The sequence below is a fragment of the Festucalex cinctus genome, chromosome 5 (genome assembly GCF_051991245.1).
Source record: "Festucalex cinctus isolate MCC-2025b chromosome 5, RoL_Fcin_1.0, whole genome shotgun sequence".
NCBI classification, from domain to species: domain Eukaryota; kingdom Metazoa; phylum Chordata; class Actinopteri; order Syngnathiformes; family Syngnathidae; genus Festucalex; species Festucalex cinctus.
In genome coordinates, this window is record NC_135415.1 from 16,688,103 (window position 1) to 16,707,757 (window position 19,655).

A 19,655-nucleotide genomic window follows, 5' to 3' on the forward strand; every position below is an offset into this window, starting at 1 on the left:
CCTTTGTCAAGTCTTTGTTTTTGTGTACAATTATTAACTGGCAAGCATGCCATATACTTAAATAAAGGCTATTCTAGGAGTGCATAATTATTAGTGAGTTGTTTTTATCAGCATGTTTCACTCCCCTTCAGCGTTCTCTGAGAGACACAACTAAGTGGAAGCCATAGCCTAGCTGACCCCCCACTAACTGTGACATTTGTGCTTGTATACGCCCCTCTGGATCCCATGCTCACTTTCCTACCCTTCCATCCATATCAATTAAAAAAAAAAAAAAAAAAAAACGTGACAGGTTACAAGTGGAAAGGTAAGCAGCGATTGACAAGCACCAAACACCAAATCCTATACAGGGCCCACTGCCAGAGATAACGCTTTTGACTCAAGCAGGGAAAAAAAAAAAAAAAGTAGGGTGGGGGGGTTTTTGGGGGGGGGGCATACGACAAAGACGACAGCTTGTGAGGGGGAACATTGTCTGCGGCTGCTGCGACTGGAAATCTTTTCAGGAAAAAAAAAAGGATTTGATGCACAATGGTCGTGGGTGTGAAGAAAAGGGGCTCATATTAAGAGAAGTGTCTCAATGTGTGCCGAGCGACCGGCATTTAACTGCATTTGCATGGAGCAAGTCCAATCTGCTCTTTTCTCTCTCACCCTCTAAAAATATATCTATCTAGTGTGACAGAAGCGTTCCAAGAGGGCTTTCAAGGTTGTCCATGTTTTCTTGGAGTCATCTGGATAGAACCAGGATGCGAAGCAGAGACATTTTAGCTAGCTAAACAATAGGGCTTCCTCCTTAGACAAATATGGCGCCAAATATCCAGCCACAACATTATGAGCAATTGCACAATCTCAATATGTCAATACAAGGTGCACCAAATATATAAATAAAAAAAATAAAAAAACTTTCTGCATTTGCTGTCTGCATGTACATGTTTGTTTTCAGTATTACATCTACTTAATACAGTGAGTGTGAGGCTCAAAGGAAAATGTTGTGGCTGGCCAATCTGTCACATATGTTTTGTCCCCATTGCATTTTGAATAAGGAAAAATATACAAAGCTACACTTAATTGCTTTTGACAAAAGACCATTGCTCACCTTTTCTACAGAGACATTTTCTTACTCATTTCAATCAACCAAAACAGTCAGCTTACAGAGATATTCAAGAGGATTAATCAGCTACAGTATTTGTGTGTGTGGACAGAGGATGGAGCGGACAATTGAGGGGAGGATTCTTATGTAATTCTCCCTTTAGGTGGCGGAGAACAGTGAGAGCGTCAGCCCACACTAGAGAGGAACGTGTTTGTTATTAAGCTGCAAGTGTAAAGAGGCGCTGATATGTGTTGAAAAGGGCTTGGGACAAGTTCTAGGTGGGGCAGAGAAGATCCAGCTGCTATGTTACTCATTTCGGTTTCAGGACGATCTGTGACCGTTTTTGTTAAAGGACGACTTTGTTTAAGATTCAAGCAGCATTAACGGTTTATTATTTTGGTTAAGAAGTGATTTATTTTTCACCAATAATAGAAGAACATCGTTTTTGTTTTTGTTTTTTTCACCCCATGCAGTTCAGCCGCAGTGTCCTCATCAGGCATTGGAGGGCTGAGCGAGAGAATAATGAACTTCATGTAGTAGCACCTCTGACATTTAGTTTGGCTGCAGCTGACAATAGGATGAGTGCGATGAGCGGATGTTAAGCACCTCCAGCTGGGCTTCTGTGTTAGGCACTATTGTTGTTGATGTTAACCAGGGGAGGTGCGGTGGAACCTTTACATTTGAACGTCCTGAAGGTCATCGGGAAACTGACCAAAATTTTGGTGGAAAATATTACTGCAGCAAATCTCGCAAGATCAGTCAATAATTCAACATGTTCTGATTTTTGGGTGTGTAACAACTACCACCATACAGCACGGAATGGAATTTCAAGGAACTGCAATGCAGCAACAAATTGGTACAGGTCTTTGTTCCCATCAAAGTCAAACAGATGCCCAATAACTGGATGACTCGAAAAGAGTTATAGGTCACATTAATGGTGGAATAAGCTTTGAAACGATTTCTTAAATTATTTGCAGCACAAAAATCTGGCATTTGAACACTGGTGTAGAATTTTGCTACTGAACGTTGAAAATTTAACTTTGAATCGCTAATGCCACCTGTGGCCAGAAAACGAAACTACATTTTCCCCTTTCACGTACAAAATGTGCATATGACGTCACATTCGCAGACAGAGGGTGGGAAATTTGAACCAGAATCCCCCAAAACTATTGGCCAGAGGCTTGCAGAAGTTCCCATTATGAGAAGCTAAGGTGTTAATCTACTAATTGAGACATGTTTCAGTCATACACGGTCAAATAAAAAAGTTATTGTAAAGATATTTTGGGGCAAATTGTTACAAAGTGCAGCTTTAAACAACATTCATTGTGACTAGTACAACACAATTAGCACCTGCAGCTCAAACAAAAGGATGACAACAAGTGGAGCTTAGATTGAAGTTGCTCCTACTACTGGATGTAGGTTGCACCGCTGTGTAACAAAGTTTATGAAAACACACACAAGCAAACAGTACACATTGGTTGGCAACTTTGGAAGAGGGGAAAAAAAAACATTAAAAGGAAAAAAAAATATGTTCAATTCCTTCGCGCCCACCCCCTTGTCATAATATATGGATGTCCCGTAAGGTTATTTGTGTTTGCCGGGAAATGAAGTGCTCAACTGGATTAAAAACACACTGCATATGTTTGGAAATCTGTTTCCCTGGGCGTACGAGTAGCGTGAAGCAGCAGCTTGCGTCTGCTCGCAGAGAGAGGGCAGACACTCTCATCATTAGCCGGGCTACAACGTGCTCCTCTACCTGCACCAATCTGCACAGCCAGGCACCACTCTGACGCCACACAGATGTTCCCAGCGCCAGGTGCAAAGTGGTGAAGGGGAGGGGGGGGCGTTGTAGTTGTGTCGGCAACGAAAAATGGAAATATTCTGCAGAATACACAATAAGAGTTTAATTATGAATAATACCATTGGCTCTTTGTTCCCACAATGGTTTCCCTAGCCTTTGGAAAGTTTTTTTTTTTTTTTGGCTACCATATGGGGGCTGCTGTCTGTCACAAATAAACTCAGGGATAATTACATGGTAAAGTAAAAATGATGTTATGTTCATTTGTAATATTATTGTAATATTTAGAAGTTTCACTGTTTAGTTTTCTTTGTGTTGAAACAGAAGAGGCCTATAGGCTACCCTTTATTTTCCTGTTAGCCATCTCCCAAAACCAATAAACTATTCATCCAGACATCCAGTCTTCACAAATTTCACATGAGAAAAAAAATCTTAATGCCCATAAAATCCAAATTACTGTGGCAATTATTTTGATATTTTCAGAGGTTGAAGTGGACATTTTGAAGTGGAATTTCAGTGACGACTTATAGCATTTTTGTGTCATCAAGTGACATTTATCTGTTGTACATATACAGTTGTGCTAATAAGTTTACGTATCCTAGGTCTATACAAACTTATGAGCACAACTGTATGATGGCCTAAGCCAAGATGCAAACCCAGGAATGACTATAGAAAACAAACACCAAAAAGTGAAGCCATTTTGATGAAAATAAACAATATGGATGTGTGACATTATGCCAGACTCTTATTTTTTGTTTTTGTTGTGACTCAACTACAAAATGGTGCTAGAGTATAGCTGGCAAAGTGTGATGAGACCATAGATACAAAATGTAACTTTATGACATAGGGGAAGTTTCTTGAGTTTAATAACACTTATGCAAATGCACTGATTAAGATACCACTAGGTTACAGTAGCGCATTCCATTATGTGTGTGTCAAGTAGGGCTGGGTATCGATTCAGATTTCCAGAATCGATTAAATTCGATTCACAAGGGCCCGATTAGATTCGATTCATGGTTCACAACGATTTTCGATTCAGTTGAGGAATTAATGCAGCACATATTTTAGACAGTCAAAGGTACCAATGCTGCAAAGAGTAGAAACTTCTTGCTCTAATTTAATGCATTAGGAAAAATATGAATATTTACATTAGGAATTGAATCCATTGCAGTTACATTAATCTGTTTTATTTAACATGGCCTTATAAAAATAAATAAATAATAATAATAATAATAATAATTTAAATCAATTATAACCACAGTACAGGCTGTGTAAATAAATTGACAAAAATCGAGGGCGGGGGGTCGATATATCAATACATGGTTTTATGTATCGATATTGGGATATGAAAAGGTGTATCGATACGATATCGATATAGCAATGTTTTAAACCCAGCCCTAGTGTCAATCATCTTCAAAAAGGTGAGTAGTTTGACTTTTCATTAGTTTTTGTTTCCGAACATTGCCTTGACTTACAAGTTTAATTCATTCCTTCCTTAAAGCTGCCCTATGGAGGAATTTGCTCAAAAATATCTTTCCAATAGCCATTTTATTTGACCATTTATAACGCAAATATCTTCTAATTAGCAGATTAGTGTGAACGTTTAATTTTTCACCCAAATGTGGCAGTGTAATTTGATATTCAATATTCTGCATTGAGTAGCTTTAATTCATTCCTTGTAAGCCAAAACGCCCGTATCTTTTAATAATCATTCCCTATTGAAGTGAATGGAAATGCCATTATCTTTTTCAACACCCCACCCCCCCAAAAAAATGCAAAGAATTAATAGAATGTAAAGAGCTAAACAGTTTGTGCATCATAATCATTCAATGGGTCTTGTGCTGCTCATTTTGGTGTGTGCTGCACAGACACACTATATGTAGATTTGACCAAGAAACACAGAACCCCCGTCTCAATTCAGCTGCGATATTAATGGTTTTTCACAGAGGATAAATAATGTATGCCTTTATTTATGTCTGTCTACATTATTTTTACCACTTGTGTACAATTAATGGTTTAAATGTTTATGATTAGAAATACTGATGCTAGTTTTGTTCTGATGGCATTAATCTAGCGGACCTTTGTAAGATATTGTAATGTCATTTGATTAAAAAATTGTTGAAAAGTAATTAATTTTCCATTTTTTTTCTCAATGGGAATAAATATTTGAAATTAGAGCAACTTGGAAATCCTCCAGGATCACTGAATAAACGAATTGCGTTCAACTATGGAGGTCCTGGGCAGCGTGCAAGATGTAAAATCACTAGTCTAAATGATCTATGTGGTTTGTGGTCCACAGTGCAAAACAGTGAATAAAATGGCAATAATAAGTTACACGCCTAATAGTTTGCATTTTAAGGACATCTTGAGGTGTGGAGCAGATGATCTCTGCAGGCCTCAGAATTCACAAAACACCAAGCCAGCTGGTCTGAGACAATCACAATACTTCACTGTTTGCCTGACCAGCAGCAGAACACAGGCTCTGTCGCTCCCTCGGGAGCCGATACAAGAGAGATGCATGTTAAAGCATGCATATCCCTCATGCGCCATATTAATGAGCACAGCATGCTTCGGCTTGAAAATGTCCAGCTGTCTTCAAATAGCCAGAAAGCGTTAGCCTGGTAGAAGTCAGTTTACATCTATGTGTATGTGCGCACTAATGAATTTAAGAAATTATTTTGAAGAAGGAAAAAAATAATGGGCAAAAAGCCCACATAAATTTGAGTAATTATCCTAATGCTAACTTCAAATCCATGAAAACCTCAGGCTCTACATCCTTCTTAAAGAGGATTTGACAGCGATAATGAACACCTCAGAGCGGGGAAAGAGCATTAAGTGAACCGCAGTTCATATTGCATCAGTTTTGACTCACACGCCACTGAAATGATCATGAGAGAGTATTAACAAGAACAAGTAACAGCAAGTGCTTGTGTGCATAAGCTGCGTCTATTCCGAAACTAATGATTTACTTGTTAGAGTAATTATCGCTGTGAGACATGCCGGAACATCTGCATTGATTTAGAGTCTGGGAGGCCAGCGAGAAGGGGGGAAGAAGCTCACAATCTGGATTTTCACTTAAGAGAGCAATACAAGCTGTTGCTGCTTATTTAGGTAATTGATGGAAAACTGTGTACACCCCATTTGAAATGGCGCTGACGATTGTCTATCGCTCTATTAAGTGAGAAGGTGTGACCAAGCCTTTGTTGTGGCATTGGGCTTTCCGTAGATGGGTGATGTAGGCGTTCAGTACAACATATTGCGGTTTGGAAACAACTTCGGGTCAAATGTTTGCACCTGTTGATAAAAATAAAAAAATAATTCCGCTCATGTTGACCATTTCCTAGAATGAATTGTTTTCTTTTTTTGTTCTTTTTAAGGAAAGGTCAGAAAAGTTGCCAGATAGTGAAAAAAATCACTAATTTGGCATCGCAGACTGAGTTTTTATGAACTAGCTCTGCTCTGTTCACATGTCAGTGCCATGGTTATTTTAGTTAACTAAAACTAAAATTAAAAAAACAATTTCGGTAATAAAATAAAATAAAAACGAAAATTATTTTTAAAAAGCGAACACTGACTACATTTTATTTACATTTACAAAACTAACTAAAACTAACTATAATTATAGAAATAAAAATGTCCTTCGTTTTAGTCATTGGTAATTAATTTAATGCATTAGCCTTTGGGAATGATTTTAAATGTGATTTTAAGTAGATGTATTTTTATATTAACCGGAATAAGGACAGAAGTGATGTCATCTAGCAGCAGCTAATAGAAAAGCACCTTCAGATGACGTCGCTCCCACGGTGTTTTTTAAATATTGCATGCAATAATACACATTTTAAAAAAAATAAAAAATAGTAATAATACTGAAACTAACTAGAACAAAGCATTTATTAAATAACTAATACTAATGAAAACTAACAAAACCACCCTGATAACTAATTAAAACTAAATTTAAAAAACAAATCAAAACTAACTCAGATGAAAAATTCCAAAACTATAATAACCCTGGTCAGTGCATGCAGTGCACATCAGCAGGGACATTTTTTATTTTTGTTTTTTAATGATGGTGACAGTTTTGCCCATGGAATTACTGCAATTTCTATGATGATGGGGGGGGGGGAAGAAATATTTTAACATCCAAACAATCAGTCTCCTGGAAGATTGGTTTCAACATTACAGGTTTCATTGCATATCCTAATCTTTATATTAAAAAAATGTGCTGTTACTTTCATTTTGATGTTTGGTCAAATTCATCTTTGCATCAAGCTCTCACATGCAAAACGTCTGTGAAAGCTCAAAGAGCAACTTGGTGCTTGAAAGGAGTTTGTCCATTCTGTCAATTCTGGCACAGAAATATTCAACGCTCTTTAATAAGTGAAGCGATAGCTACTGAATGTACCGTAGCTGTATTCAAGGTGAGTATTAAGTAAACCCATTGTCCTTGTTCTGCTACCTCTAACAAGGCCTGTTTGATCAGACCAGCCTGACCTCAATTCATACCAGGCTGAATTATGAAAATCTTTACCCTTCATAACTGTAGGTATGGATAAAGAATACCAATTAATTATGGCAACGTCTACAAACTACCACAAGCTCACATGACCTTGAACTGATGAATGAATATAGACTATAGGTAACAAAGGAGTGTGGCAGTGCACAGATCTAATTGGCTGGATTGGATCGGCAGATATTTTACATATTTTGCCAATCGATCAGCAAACAATATTGCTCACTCCAGAGATGATGTTGTGTTCTGCCATCGTTAATAATCCATGGTTTCTCATCATACACAGTGATTTTTTGTGCTCAATTCTCACCCAATATTTTTAAATATTTTTTTTTCCTGTTTGATTTTGGGTTTTCTCAATCCCCCCACCCACCAACTTTTAATGAATATTTTCAGCATCTTTGGGAGAATTTTTAGGGTTTTGTTAATTTTCCCCCAAAGCGTTTCCAATCGTTGAATGGAATGGCTATTTTATGATTACAGAACATTTAAAAAAGCTGTTGAAATAGATTGGTCCATCTTCTGATCATGTCAGTGACTTTTTTTATTTTTTTATTTTTATTTTTTAAATGCTGATCAGTAATCAGCTCTAAAATATTGATCGCACAAAGCCTACATAATACTGTAAATTTGTCTTTGCCTGATTTATTCAGAGATCTGTCAGTTTGACATGAGATGAAATCCAGTGCACACTGGGTGGGGAGGACCAACCTGAGGTTGTGTCATGTCACACAGTGACACTGGTCAATTAAACACCTCCCACTCTGAGTTGGCATCACTCAAAAGGCTCATTAACCTTCCTGACCAAATAGCAGTCACCACGAGAAAAGCATGCAGTCAAACTGGCCAAAGCCCCGCATGGGCAGCGCAGGTCAACACCCACACAAGTGACATGGAAGTGAATTGTTCGAGTGACTGCTGTGCTCGTCTGTCTGGGCCCTTTGTTTAGTTGCATATGGTTAAACTAATAGCAAAGGTGACGCTTATTTTCATCTTCGTAGACATGCATATTTTCTCATAAATGAGCCAAGGTTATTTGCCGACTCGAAATAAAGCATACGCACAGCTCTATAAACCATAAGCACACTATTGAAACGGAATCCCAACAAATACATATCCCAGATGCATTACATTTTAGATTTTTGAATCAATGATGCATATATTTAGCGTAGAGTGACGCCGTCTGAAGCGAAATGGGAGCAGCATAAGTGTCTTTGTGCGTCTGCTTTTCAGACCACTAGTCTTAATCTATGGAGTTGATCTCCCGTTTCTCTTAGGATTAAAAAAAAAAAAAAAAAAAAAAAATCTACAAATATTTGAGGCAATCAGCAACTTAACACGCATTTGGAATGTGAAGACACAAAAAAAAACGAATGTATAAAAAGGAGCAAAATATGAAGAGGAAAAGGGGGATCGGAGCTGTGCCCATTTTGGGGGTGTAAAATATGGAGAAGTGTGGATCATCGGGGGAGCAGCTCTGCCTGGGGGAACAGATGAAGGGAGGACACTGTGCCAAGATCTCTCCACTGGAGGGGGGGGAGCTGAGGGAGTGGAGGAGCTCTATGGGAGAACGAGTGTGCGCCTCGCATGCTGCTTTCCTCAATCGCAGTCTCACACGCCTGCATTGACACGTCTCGGGCTGTGTGCAGCAAGAGGGAAATTGCTGCTGACAGGCCCTTGCAAACTTCACAGCCATTTAGAAAGACTTACTCCCACACTTTTGTCACAGGCGTTTATTGCGGCGGATGCATGATACCGAAAATCTACATTTTGCAACTTGGCATCCCCCTTTTCACCAAGTTGGGCCTCGGGACCATTCATAATTTTCGGCCCCGGCGCCGCATGAAAACACGAGACAAGAAAAAGTGATTTGAACACATGAAGTTAAAAGTAGGGATGTCCCGATTTTTTTTTTGCACCCCAGAACGATTCACTTGATTTTGAGCATTTGTCAATACAGAGTCCCAATCTGATTCAAGAAGAGAAAAGTGAACTTAACAGGGTATCCCAGCATAAAAGTACCTTCACGTATGTGACGAGCCAGTGCCTCCAGTAACGTTGTGTTGGTGAAGAGCGACTTGGAGCGTCCGGATCAACCATCATCAGAATGTAATATTTGTCCTGCAAACACAAGAGCCCCATATCATCATCATATTATTATTACACTTTTTTTTTTTTTTTTTTTAACTGTTGTAATTGCATGACATGTAAGAATGTTAAAACTGTTGTGGTTTGATAGACTTGATCTCACGGGTGAACACACAGGCCGGTGTTAAAATGGCAGCGATAAGTACAGTGTATTAATTTATTATTACTCCAAAGCGATCATTTTAAAGAAAGGCCTTTCGTTTATTTCTAACAAAAGGCAAAACAGTCACTCTGATAGAACTAACTCTGCATTTAGGATGCATTTGTAAAAAAAAAAAAAAATGCCAAAACGTGCAAATGAAACTGAGAACCTCCAGAGTTTTAGTTACTGTTTAAAATGCATTTAAGTGCAAATCGATACAAATTGTTAACCGTTTAAATATGACAAATATGACCAAGTTGGAAAATTGGGCTGGATGACACATTGTGATAATTTTCAGCTGTAAGCATATCAGTAGATTTTGATAAATATATATTTTTTGAAATAATATCAAATAGTTTTAATTAAACCACTACAGTATATGCCTTAATATATGAACCTTACATACATATACATTATATACAGGAAGAAGCAGCATCTTAATAGGCACATGAGAGGACTGACATGGATACGGTTCACTATGAAAAACATTGTCAGCCATGCATGACATTTAGTTCCTGACAGTAGCACTGCCACAAAGGGTGCCTCATAAGTATCAGAATTGGCCGCTGTCACAAGTTTCCGATAAATTGAAACCCATACCTGTATCGGTATTCGCCAATCCCTAGTTAACATACACTTCTCTTGATTTTCTTTTATTATCATCATTAATACCCTCGATAAATAAGATATATTTTTGAGGTGAAACTCCAAATTGTACCACTTTTGAGGCATTCAGTCTTTGAGGTTCCATTGTATCCTCAAATCTGGCATCACTCATCTTGGCAACAAAAACTATTCAGACAATTCCAAACTGAGAAAATCCAAATCCTCTCGTTCAAATGATCACAGTTAACTTCCTGCCACTTACCAACTATCTTAATACCCCTCAATCTGTCATTAGATAAAGTGAGAAAAGAAGCATCTAAACTGACACTTGATCACACTTATTGGACGCTGACTTGGCGGCCTAATTGCCGGAACATTTTCATTCTGTCTGTCCCTAAAAGTTACAGACTTATGAGAACAGATTGAATTATTGCGAGAGCACATTTGTCATCTCTGGTCCTACGCCCAAAATCTGCCAGACCATATGATAGTTTTTTTTTTTTTTTTTTTTTTTATGTTCACGTCCGCTACAAAACAGATACATTAGTTGCAGCCGTTTCTCTCTATAATACTCTCATATTCCATAGTACTTTAGGTTGAAAAGTATTTGGCTGTTTATGTCAACAAGAAATTAAATTTCCCGTTTGTTGTGTCCTATCAAGGCATTCTTAGAAATAATCCAAATCCAATGTACGAGCCTATGATCAAGTAGCAGTCATGTATTTTTCTTTAGATGCTCATTTTTGAGAAGGATTCTCTGCCTACCTGACAAGCAGTAATAAGCGTAAACAACTAAGCCTAATAATAGGATAATACTGTAGTCTCAGTGATAGTGCCTGCAGGTACCATGCAGACACACCGGCAACAATGGAGCCTCCTCCACAGCCTGTCAAAAGTGACTCTATATCAGTGACCCCCCCGGGCAGCTTACCAACCATGACCTGTTGCCTTCTCACGAGTTCTGTAATCCTCATTTGTACACGTTTGCTACCAGGCAAATACACTGTGATAATGGACTTATTTTCAAGTCTGATGTGTTCATAAACACATACTTTGAATTAAACATGACTCCCAGTCACAATTATCATTCAAAGAAATAGCCATTTATAGCATATTTCATGAACATTTATCATGGATGGAGACAACATTTTCTGAAAGCCAAATTTAGAACAGTTTACATTGTTTTGTAAACTGTAATTCCTGATGCTTTCTGGGCATACTTGGCTGTTGCATTTCTACCTGTTAGAATTCCGCCCGGTCCATCTGGCACGGGCAGCAAAAATACAAGAGAGGATCCCTCCATGCTTGCACTTCACACATTGTGGCATGTACCCTTCTCTCTCTCTCTCTCTCTCTCTTACACGAGGACATTATTTTTTTCTCTCCATCTGTCAAAATCCACATTAATTGCACACAGATATGTGTGAAAGACTCCAGGGAAAAACAGATGCATGCTTTGCCATCTGAAATAATTTAACAGGACTCAAACCAACTAAATGTTGTATCAAAATATGTTTGAACAGAGCGCATTCAAAGAGGTGGATACTGTAGGTGGGCAGACTCAAAAAATATCATGGAACTCTACTTTATCAGCTGTCATTATTGCTGCTAATGAGAAAAATCAACATTTGTAATCCACAATTCTATTATGCTCAACTTATTTGGTTTCTACCAGGCAGCTAACTAAACATCATTATTCAGCACCATCGAGCTCTATATAAAGGTTAACGTACCACTGATTGTCACACACGCGGTATGTAAAGGCCCTGAATTCAGCCTGGAGGGTGCATCCTCTTGTGATTAACCTCCCAACAAAAACAGCAACTTGGTATCACACCGTGTGGTTCCAGTTCACATCAGTTACCAGCTGGCTGGAAAAACAAAAAAAAAACAAAAACACACACAAAAAAACCCCTCAACTGACAAGGCTTCTCTAACCCTGGTGATGCGAAAGCTCGTTAGGCTTAGCCTGGCTCTTAGTTGCCTAAAAGCTTTGCATTATGGGTTGGAGAAACTGTACATAAAACAAACAACATCTCCCATAAGACTCTTGTCCTCCAGGCGAAAGTTTGTCTAAGAACATGAAGGCTATGCTTCCGCATAAGGAAGCTTGCATCGTGAAAGATGAGGATTTGTGTGTATGACCAAATAAAGCATATTAATCACCTTCGGGATACACCATTATCAAGCTTGCCTTTGGTTGATTAAATTCTTTACTCTTAAGCGGGGAACTAATCACTCAAAAAAATAAAAAAAAATAAAAAATAAAATAAAATAAAAACCTCTAAGGCTTTTCCGAGAGGTTGAAGGTGTGCAACTGTGAAATACAGTGGAATCTTTAAAGTGGTCGTATCTCAAGTTCTTACCCCCACTGAACCAAATGTAAATGCCACTAATCTATTCCAGTTGTAAGGTGTTTGCTTTTTTTTTTTTGTAACAGAAAACAGCACTCTAATATTTTACTTTATAAAAGCATACCATAATGACATAATTAAAGAGAATGTAAAGAATTTAAAACTGTTTTTGACACAATATTTGTACCAATTAAGTAGACAAGGTCCTGTTCCTTCTGGTGCGCACACCTTGGCCACCTGGGGCCAACATAAAATAGACATACGGCTATGGAGCCGGTTTAAAGTGTTCAGTGAGCCACAGTAATATTAGTTGTTCTTAGTAGAGGATACATGGTCCACCAATTGCAGTCTAAAAAGACTTGGCTCCAAAACAACCCATTATGAGTTAAAAAATGGACTGATCCACTTGGGTCAATTTGATCTATTTTCTGCGTTGTTTTGTACAAAAAAAAACCCCACCCAATTATTGGGGTTGTTTAATACAAAATGGCCCAATGATTTATTGGGTCAAATTGAGCGATATATTGGATCAGTCTTTTATTTATTTATTTTTTAATTAAATTAGGTTACATTTGATCTGTTTCTTGTGTGCCTTCAAATATCCGTTGGGTCATAAAATTTCAATACAGATACTTTTTGCATTTTATTTTTGTTAGCATTAAGCTAAACAACACTTAACTAAAGCAAAGCTATGAGGTTGTTTTAAGTTCAAAATGTGTAATTCTGTTTGTTTTGTTGAGGCGGCACGGTAGTCGAGTGGTTAGCACGTCCGCTTCCCAGTTCTGAGGTCTCCGGTTCGAGTCCAGGCTCGGACCTTCCTGGGTGGAGTTTGCATGTTCTCCCCGTGCCCGCGTGGGTCTTCTCCGGGTACTCCGGTCTCCTCCCACATTCCAAAGACATGCATGGCAGGTTGATTGGGCGCTCCGAATTGTCCCTAGGTGTGCTTGTGAGTGTGGATGGTTGTTCGTTTCTGTGTGCCCTGCGATTGGTTGGCAACCAGTCCAGGGTGTCCCCCGCCTACTGCCCAGAGCCAGCTGAGATAGGCGCCAGCAGCCCCCGCGACCCTTGTGAGGAATAAGCGGTCAAGAAAATGGATGGATGGATGGATGTTTGTTTGTTTTGTTTAGTCGAAAGCAAACGTGAACTGGGAGAAGCAATAAACAGCATGAAGCCTACTTTTTGAAGAATAATCCACTCTTAAACTGCTGCTTGTTGTGAAGTGAGCCAAGTAGAGTTCACTGCCACCATACAGTGCTCATATCTCAAAATTTTGCTCGGAAGTAGAGGAAGAAGGATTACAGAAAGCAGCCAGACCCTTTGCCACCCTGTCTCAGTAAGTTCAATTTCTGGTGGTATGGTTCTCATTCAATTTTTCCACCGTCATCACGTCTACCCTTTTGTAGTGGAATCAAAATAAATAAATTCTTTAAATAAAAATAAATAAATAAATAATGGATGGATGAAATAAATAGGAAGAATACCCAACCAAAAGGACAAAACGATGACTAAACTGTGGAAAGAGATTAGCAAAAAATCTATCATAACCTGGCACCAGAGGGCTCCATACAAGACACACTTTGAGTTAATCTTTTAGATGACCACTGAGCTGAAGTCTCATTGTGTTTGGTTTACATTTAGCCAATCTTCACACATGAATCAAATCGAGACCCTATACTGTGAAACGGTAATAATTTAAAAACATGGAAACCCCACCCAATGCCACTGATATAACTACAAATAAGAACAAAGAGCGGGTTCAGTATCTCTCTGGATGTAAACTCCTGGCTTACCTTTGAGTGAACTCTGCTGGGGATGAGAATCAGAGAGTTGTCTAATCGCTCCCCTCATAGAACGGCCTATGCTATCGAGCCCAGCTCTGCTAAGTGATGACACCACGAAGGGCAATAGTGAGGTAGCTAGATGAGGGGAGGAATGGAGAAAGCCCCTTTGTGAGTTTACAAGTTCACGCTTTATCCCTGACCCGATAGCAAACAGTGTCGTCCACGTAGTTGCCTATTAATACACCCGTTGCTTTATCCTACCTCCTCATCTACTTCAGACCCAGCGGTGTTTCATTAAATGGTTAACCATGCACACACTGTTCGACCCAGAGCATGGAAACGCCATCACTCTGAAATCCCGCTTTAAGTCTGAAAAACATTTGAACTTGTTTGGTAATTAACAGGTATCTGTGTTGTGATTAAGAGAACGCTAGGGCTTAAGAAGCATCTGATGAGTTTTAGAGCAAGGCTGAACGATCAATCTCTCTGTACGGAAAAATAATACTTGAAAACAAAGAAGGGTGCAATAACTACCATTTACAAGTCGTATAAATGTAGTCTTCTTTTAACCGGATATGTGGAAGGAAGCGGGAATACCAAGGAAAAAAAACACACACTAGCATAAGGAGAACATGCAAACTCCACAGATGAAGCCAGAGACGGGATTCAAAACTCAAGCATCATAACTGTTATAGTATGTAATACATTGGTTCCTTGAGATACGAAAACTAGGAAAATATCTTTATTGTATTGAAGGAAAAAAAAAACAGTAATTATAGAATTAGAATTAAATGTTTTTGATCAAATTTTTTGCTTTAGTTCAATGGACTTTGTGCTGCTCCTTCTGATGTCTGTGCCTTGGCCACCTGGGGGCAGTATAATACGGGCATTTGGATAGTCGTTGAGCCAGTTAACTTGTCATTAAACCGCAGTAAGCATTTCTCACATAGCATCAAGAGTAGATGCATGCCTGTGTAGTATTTATTATCAGTTTCTCCACCGTACTTTGTGTCCACTATCCAATTGTTTAAAATAAAACAGAGACACTATTTGATTGCCCATTTATGGCATTTCGCATCGTTTGTGAGCACTAATGTAAATGTACTATGTGGCTGTTTTTTTTTTTTTTTTTTGTGTGTGTGTATGTGTGCGTGCGTTTGCGTGCGTGCGTGCGTTTGCGTGTGTGCGTTTGCGTGCGTGCGTGCGTGCAAATACGTAGAAATTTATACTCATTCATTCACCTAAAACCTTATAAATATCCCATTACCCTTCGCCTTAACCAGGTACTTCAGAATCTTGCCAGAGTCGTGACTATGTGGCTGTTTTAAACACATGCATAATTGTCTTTTTCATGCTTAGTTTGACTTCACTTTCAACTGGCAGTAAACAACTTGTTTGTTGTACAGAAGCGCAATCGGCCAATCTGGTGGCACTGAACTCGGCTCACTTGACAACTTTTAAGCACCAAAAAAGCCCCCACTTCTGGAATTGTTGCTCACGTTGGACCAAAAAAAAAAAAAAAGTAATCAGTCGAACGAAAGCTCGCATCTTAAAAACTTGTAAGTCAGGTCACTTGCACCTCAAAGCACAGCTCTCTGTCTATACAAGACAGTCTCATTTTGGAGACAGTACCCCAGCGAAAGGCTGTGCGACAGAGGAGGGAGGCTAACTGCTGCACTACTGTTAGGGTCACAGGATGGAGTTAATCCTAGTGGTTCTGGTCAAACGGGTCAAACAGGCAGCAGTAATTGAATCCCGCTCAAAAAATGTGGCCTGAAACGCAAAAGATGAAAAGGAGATGGAAGAGGTCACTCAGCCACCTTACAGGTGAGACTGCTCTCGTTTTCATTAATAACAGCCCTGATCCCATCTTTTATGTTCAAAAGCTAGGAAACTTCATTTTTCCTCTGGACATCAGTATCATGAAAGCCTCCATGGTTGGTGGAAACCTCAGCAATGGGCCACAGAACAACACAGCTCACCATTACAATTCCTCGCTTTGAGGATGTGTTGACAAAAGTGAGTAGAGTTTTGTCAAGCCAAGTAGGTAGGGAGCATGAGCAAATCAGTACAAAGGTATGATTAAATGGAGGATAATGCTTAATAATGCTTTCTACTTGGCTTGAAATAGAAGCAACCAATCACCTTTCTGTGCACTGGAAGATAGTGCTAATTTACCATCAACGTAGTGTACTAAACTAAATGATTGTCAAGATAGAGACAAGCCATCTTAACATTTAGACCCGAGTATTGATACAACTTGTACGCAAAGAGAACGCCAATAAACCTCAGCATGCTCTTAAGTGCCTCATGCGGCACGGCTTGCTCACTACCTACAAACCTGCCTATTTTTAAACTCAGCCTGCCTCCCACACAGGAGCGGAGTGTGAAGTGGCTTATAAATCCACACTTTGGAGTAGCCACATGGTCAAGGGAAAGTCACATTTTGATATAAAAGGCATCATGTGGGGCCAAAAACAACAGAGCTAAATAATAGACTCCCTCGCACTATATTAGCCAAGCACAGCATTGAGCTATGAGGAGGCAGCGGTACAAGAGGAATCTAACTGAGAATAATAACATAATCACACCATTTCCAATGATACATTTTGATCGCTCGTACTCACGTGGGTAACTCATGACAAATTGACATTGTAAAAAGAAAAAAAAATCTTGAACGTTGTATCACTTTACTCTAAAGTCGTAGGAAATACTACTTTGATAAATTCTAAAATTCATCCTGTTTGTGCATTCCAAGTACAGCTGCTATGAAGCCATACCCAACATTAAAATGGTTCACAGTGTGATTGAAGCTTTCGGGGTGAAGGAATTAGTATCAGCCTAGGGAACAATTTCTGCATTTCTCTCAACACTGAAGACTTCTTTCACCACAGCCGTGCTCATGTTAAGCTTATTAGTCACCCTGGATGCCATCTTGCTAGCTGAGGCTTCCGACACTTTCTGGTAGATGCTTTACACACCTACTCACTGCCGTGAAAGCGAATCCCTCAATCGCTCAAGCACGGTAACTACCAATATCAGGTACTCGAGAGAGAACGCACAGGAATATGAACTTCATATCCTGCCATGCTAAACGGGGTCAACATATTTTTTGACATGTACTGGTAGTTATGCCGATCAGAACACAGCACAATCAAACAGGGCAAATTATAATGTTGAGACTCATGTCCATAATTACCTTGTCAAGCAAGCAGCATGCTATGAAATCAAAGCACGCTGTTCCATCAACATCTAATACTTTTTCTTTGATTCAAAAGCATAATGACTTTAGACTAAAGAAAGTTGTCAACTTGTCAAAGATATACACAAATATTTCTAAAAACAAAAAATAAAACTTCATTTTGAACCCAAAAATGGTCATAATACACAAGCAACATTTTCACCATTAACTTTTTCATGAATTTAGTACAGCCCTGCAGCAAGGCGAACGAGTTAGTACGTTTGCCTGTCTCAGTCAGGAGATCCTGGGTTGGAATTCTTGTGTGGGGAGTTGAAATATTCTGCCTGTGGTTGCAGGAGTTCTAATTTACTCATACATTACAAAAAAATTGCATGTTAGGCTAATTTAAGACAGTGAATGTAAGCATGAATGGTTGTTTGGCTATCTTTGCTCTAAGTCAGCTGGTATAGACTCCACTCAAGCTCACCTATGACCTTAACTCATTCGCTCCCAGCCATTTTTCACTGAAGCAAACACCCTTCACTCCCTGCTGTTTTACTGGATTTTGATTGATTTTGATTTAATTCATCAGGGGGGGAAAAAAAAAAAAAAAAAGTATATTTCTGTCTGTTTCCATTTTGTAGCAATTAGCATTAGAATATAGCTCAGTTTCATCATTATTCACAAATCTGTTTAAAACTGTGGCGAAAACGGCTTGTTGCAACATGGCCCTGGTTGATCTCTTACACTGCTGCCACCTGCTGGCCGTTTTTGTAATAACTAGCATTGCTTCAACCGTTACCTTCAGTTCAGAGGCTGCATCAAAGCCTTCTGTATGCTCTAGTATAAAAAAAATAATAATAATAAAATAAAATAAATAAAAATAAAAATAAATAATAATATTTTTTTTTTAAAGTACAAATATGTCTTTCGCACACTGGTAATATTTAAAATAGAACGTATTTTAGCAAATGAGTTAATGAGGACAAGCAATATGGAACAGTGACGTGTCATACGTGGGTTCCCTCTTGTTGTATGCAAAAGAATGAATGTATTACGTATTATAGTTCAGTTGTGTTTATTTTTAAAAAAAAGGTAAATAATTTATTTAATCTCCAAAAAAATCTTTTTAATAATGGACAATTTTGATGCAGTTGTATTTTAATTGGCTCGTCATACAAGTACTAGTTAGATTTTTTTTCTACCTTCAAGACCATTGTTACTGTTCTAACTGTACAGTGTTACAGTGGCTTACGATAATATTACAGTACTCTAAAAGTTTGAGAACTACTGCTATAGAAAATTGGTAGATGGACAATGTGGACCTCAGAGGCCCCTGACAATAAAATGGCTCCCCACTTCATGCTAATACGTATACATGTGCAATTCTGCCAGTTATATGTAATAGAAAGAGTTCAATAAAGCCATTATGGACGAATATTGTTTATAATTTAAACCGTGTCGTCATTTAGACCTTACTAGCAGTTTGTTTCATGCATGGAAGATTAAGAATTTACACATTATATCGCAGACAAAATGTTGCTGCGAATTTAGTTGTAAGTACTCTTGACACCCATTTCTATTTGGCCCTCGGAGCGGTTCAAGGCGTCAGGGCTGTTCACAGGCACTGCGTGTTTCACCAGCCAAGATGGCTTCCACATTTTTTCTATCATGATTAATTATGGTTTCTGATGGTAGTACAGTGAGAAAGTGTAAATTATTCCCACATTTGCTAGTGCCCTCCGCGCAGTTACTGTTGTGTAGGAAGATGCTATTGACGCCATCCATGGATGCCGACCAAAAGGCATCTACATGGGGTGGCAAACTCTAGTGATTATTAAGCGAGGGGGGTGGTGAAGGGGGGGGGGGAACTGTGTCAGCTGAACGTAGTCCAGACTGCCAGTTGACAGGGCCGGATTTTCCAGTATGGAAGAGTCTTGTTTCAGTGGGCGAAGCTGGGTGTTGGGAGACAAGGAGGGAGGACTGCCCAAGGCTTGGAAGCTTGAAAGAGAATATTTCAAACAGACAAGCACCGTCTGTGTTCCAGTGTC

The 19,655-nt window shown here is 38.9% G+C and overlaps 1 protein-coding gene across 1 annotated transcript in view; it reads right to left on the reverse strand.

The window, feature by feature from the left end:
• The window catches only part of pebp4 (phosphatidylethanolamine binding protein 4), a 54,053-nt gene that overhangs the window by 23,823 nt on the left and 10,575 nt on the right, over positions 1–19,655 (reverse strand). Inside the window, exon 4 of the mRNA XM_077521463.1 lies at positions 9,415–9,513. Within this exon, the coding sequence (XP_077377589.1) occupies positions 9,415–9,513 (99 nt within the window). The remainder of the gene's footprint in view (positions 1–9,414; positions 9,514–19,655) is intronic.